The 1,562-nt window shown below is 49.3% G+C and overlaps 1 protein-coding gene across 2 annotated transcripts; it reads left to right on the top strand.

The window, feature by feature from the left end:
- Positions 1–1,515, top strand: LOC125503246 (the record flags this gene model as incomplete). Of its 2 annotated transcripts, XM_048663296.1 has the most annotated exon segments (5): positions 1–274; positions 332–576; positions 629–942; positions 994–1,200; positions 1,259–1,515. In XM_048663296.1, coding segments are annotated over 4 exon segments (907 nt in total), but the record flags the coding sequence as incomplete, so codon positions are not given.
- Positions 1,516–1,562: the final 47 nt, after the last annotated feature.

Here is a 1,562-nt window from a genome sequence, read left to right as displayed (position 1 = left end):
CATCTGGAATCTTCTGGAAACACCGTCTTCCATACGGATTAAACGCTCTAAAATCGCACCCCCAGTTAAACCCACTGGACTAAAAACATTCCATAAATCATCATTTTCGCTTACAGTCACTTAGAAAGCATTTATAATTCAATTTCCACGGCGCCATTAACAAATTACAGCCATTGTTTCTTGATTGACCTTAACATCGAACAGTTCTGCACACATTCAGAGCATAATGGAAGATATTCCTTGCTCTAGTAAACCATGTAATAAGCGGCAAACGGTGAGTTTTGCCACCGATGGAAACGTCGCTTCGCATCTTCATTCTTCGACGCCTTAGATGAAGAACATCTCAATAGCGTCGCGGTGGTAAAAGACATTCTGCTTTGACGACACCCGAAGCTTATTCAGTTTTGGGATCAGCATCAGGTTGGTTCAATCAGATGAGAAGAAACAATGGAGCTCTTCGTTGTTGGGCTCACGATTTCGGGTTGTCTCCTTGCAAGTGGCTTGGCAATGGATAATGCCGATATTATCAGCTTCCATTTCATGGAAAATGTCGGCCAGTTGGGACGCAGTTTGAAGGTGAGTTACGAAGGTTTCCATTGTTGGCGGTCGCTCAATTTGCTCATTTCAGAATCAGCAGCTCAATTCCAGCAGAAGGGAGCTGGAAGACGGTTTGGCGGACGAAACGAGCTTCTATCCAAGTGTTGCAGACAATTACGTATATCCGGCGTCGTCAATCGACCTGGAAACACCGGAAGTGGTTCCAGACCAGGAGAACTTCGGCAGCTTCCATATTGCGTCCGAAGGGGGGCGAAAGAGCAGACCGGAGTTCTGGACCAGAGGGCAACACCGCCCGTCCAAGGCAGCCGCCATTGGCTGGCCAGAACCCCCCACTATGTCCGGATCGCATTATTATGTCCAGAAAATCGACCCTCCGAAGAGAAGGTGAGTGGGATGAACTGTTCCGGGTTTAGTCTGTAATTCCGGTACAAAAAGGTTCTCGTCCACCACGCCCCCTCATGGTCTGGATGCAGCAAACTCGAACCGTTACGAAGAAGTGGAACTGACCATCAGTCCTGTCACAGAGCCAAGCACCAACGCGCCAATGAACGGCCTGATGAAGAAGTTCCTGGCCAAGCTATTGGTCGAACAGTATGGCAGGCGACCGATCAAAGGCAAGGTGGAGCTCCAATCAAGCCAGAAGTGCGTGAGTACCCGCTCTAGACCTGCAAAGAAAACTAACTTTGGCCTAATTGTTTAGCCCCAAAACGTCCAAGCAGGAGCAGGAACTCAAATTTCTCTACGGCGACACGTTGGGGACGCTGAAGAACAAAACCCTGGCGAAGCTGAAGCAATTCTTCGGCATCTTCACGGTGGTCAAGTTCAACAACAGCCAATGCAATACGACCAACTGGGCTGGAGCCTGGCAAGGCACCTGTCTGACTGCTTCGGAGTGCACCCGAATGTCTGGTACCGCCCTGGGGGGCTGCGCCCGTGGATTTGGAGTTTGCTGTGTTTGTAAGTCGCCATTAATATATTGTACTGGAGCGCGTTCATAAACGCAA

This window comes from Dendroctonus ponderosae, unplaced genomic scaffold (assembly GCF_020466585.1).
Source record: "Dendroctonus ponderosae isolate FM_Combo_2020 unplaced genomic scaffold, Dpon_F_20191213v2 Dpon_F_20191213_1476, whole genome shotgun sequence".
NCBI lineage: Eukaryota > Metazoa > Arthropoda > Insecta > Coleoptera > Curculionidae > Dendroctonus > Dendroctonus ponderosae.
Note: the sequence above shows the minus strand (reverse complement) of the source record. Positions and strands in the feature narration are given on the sequence as shown.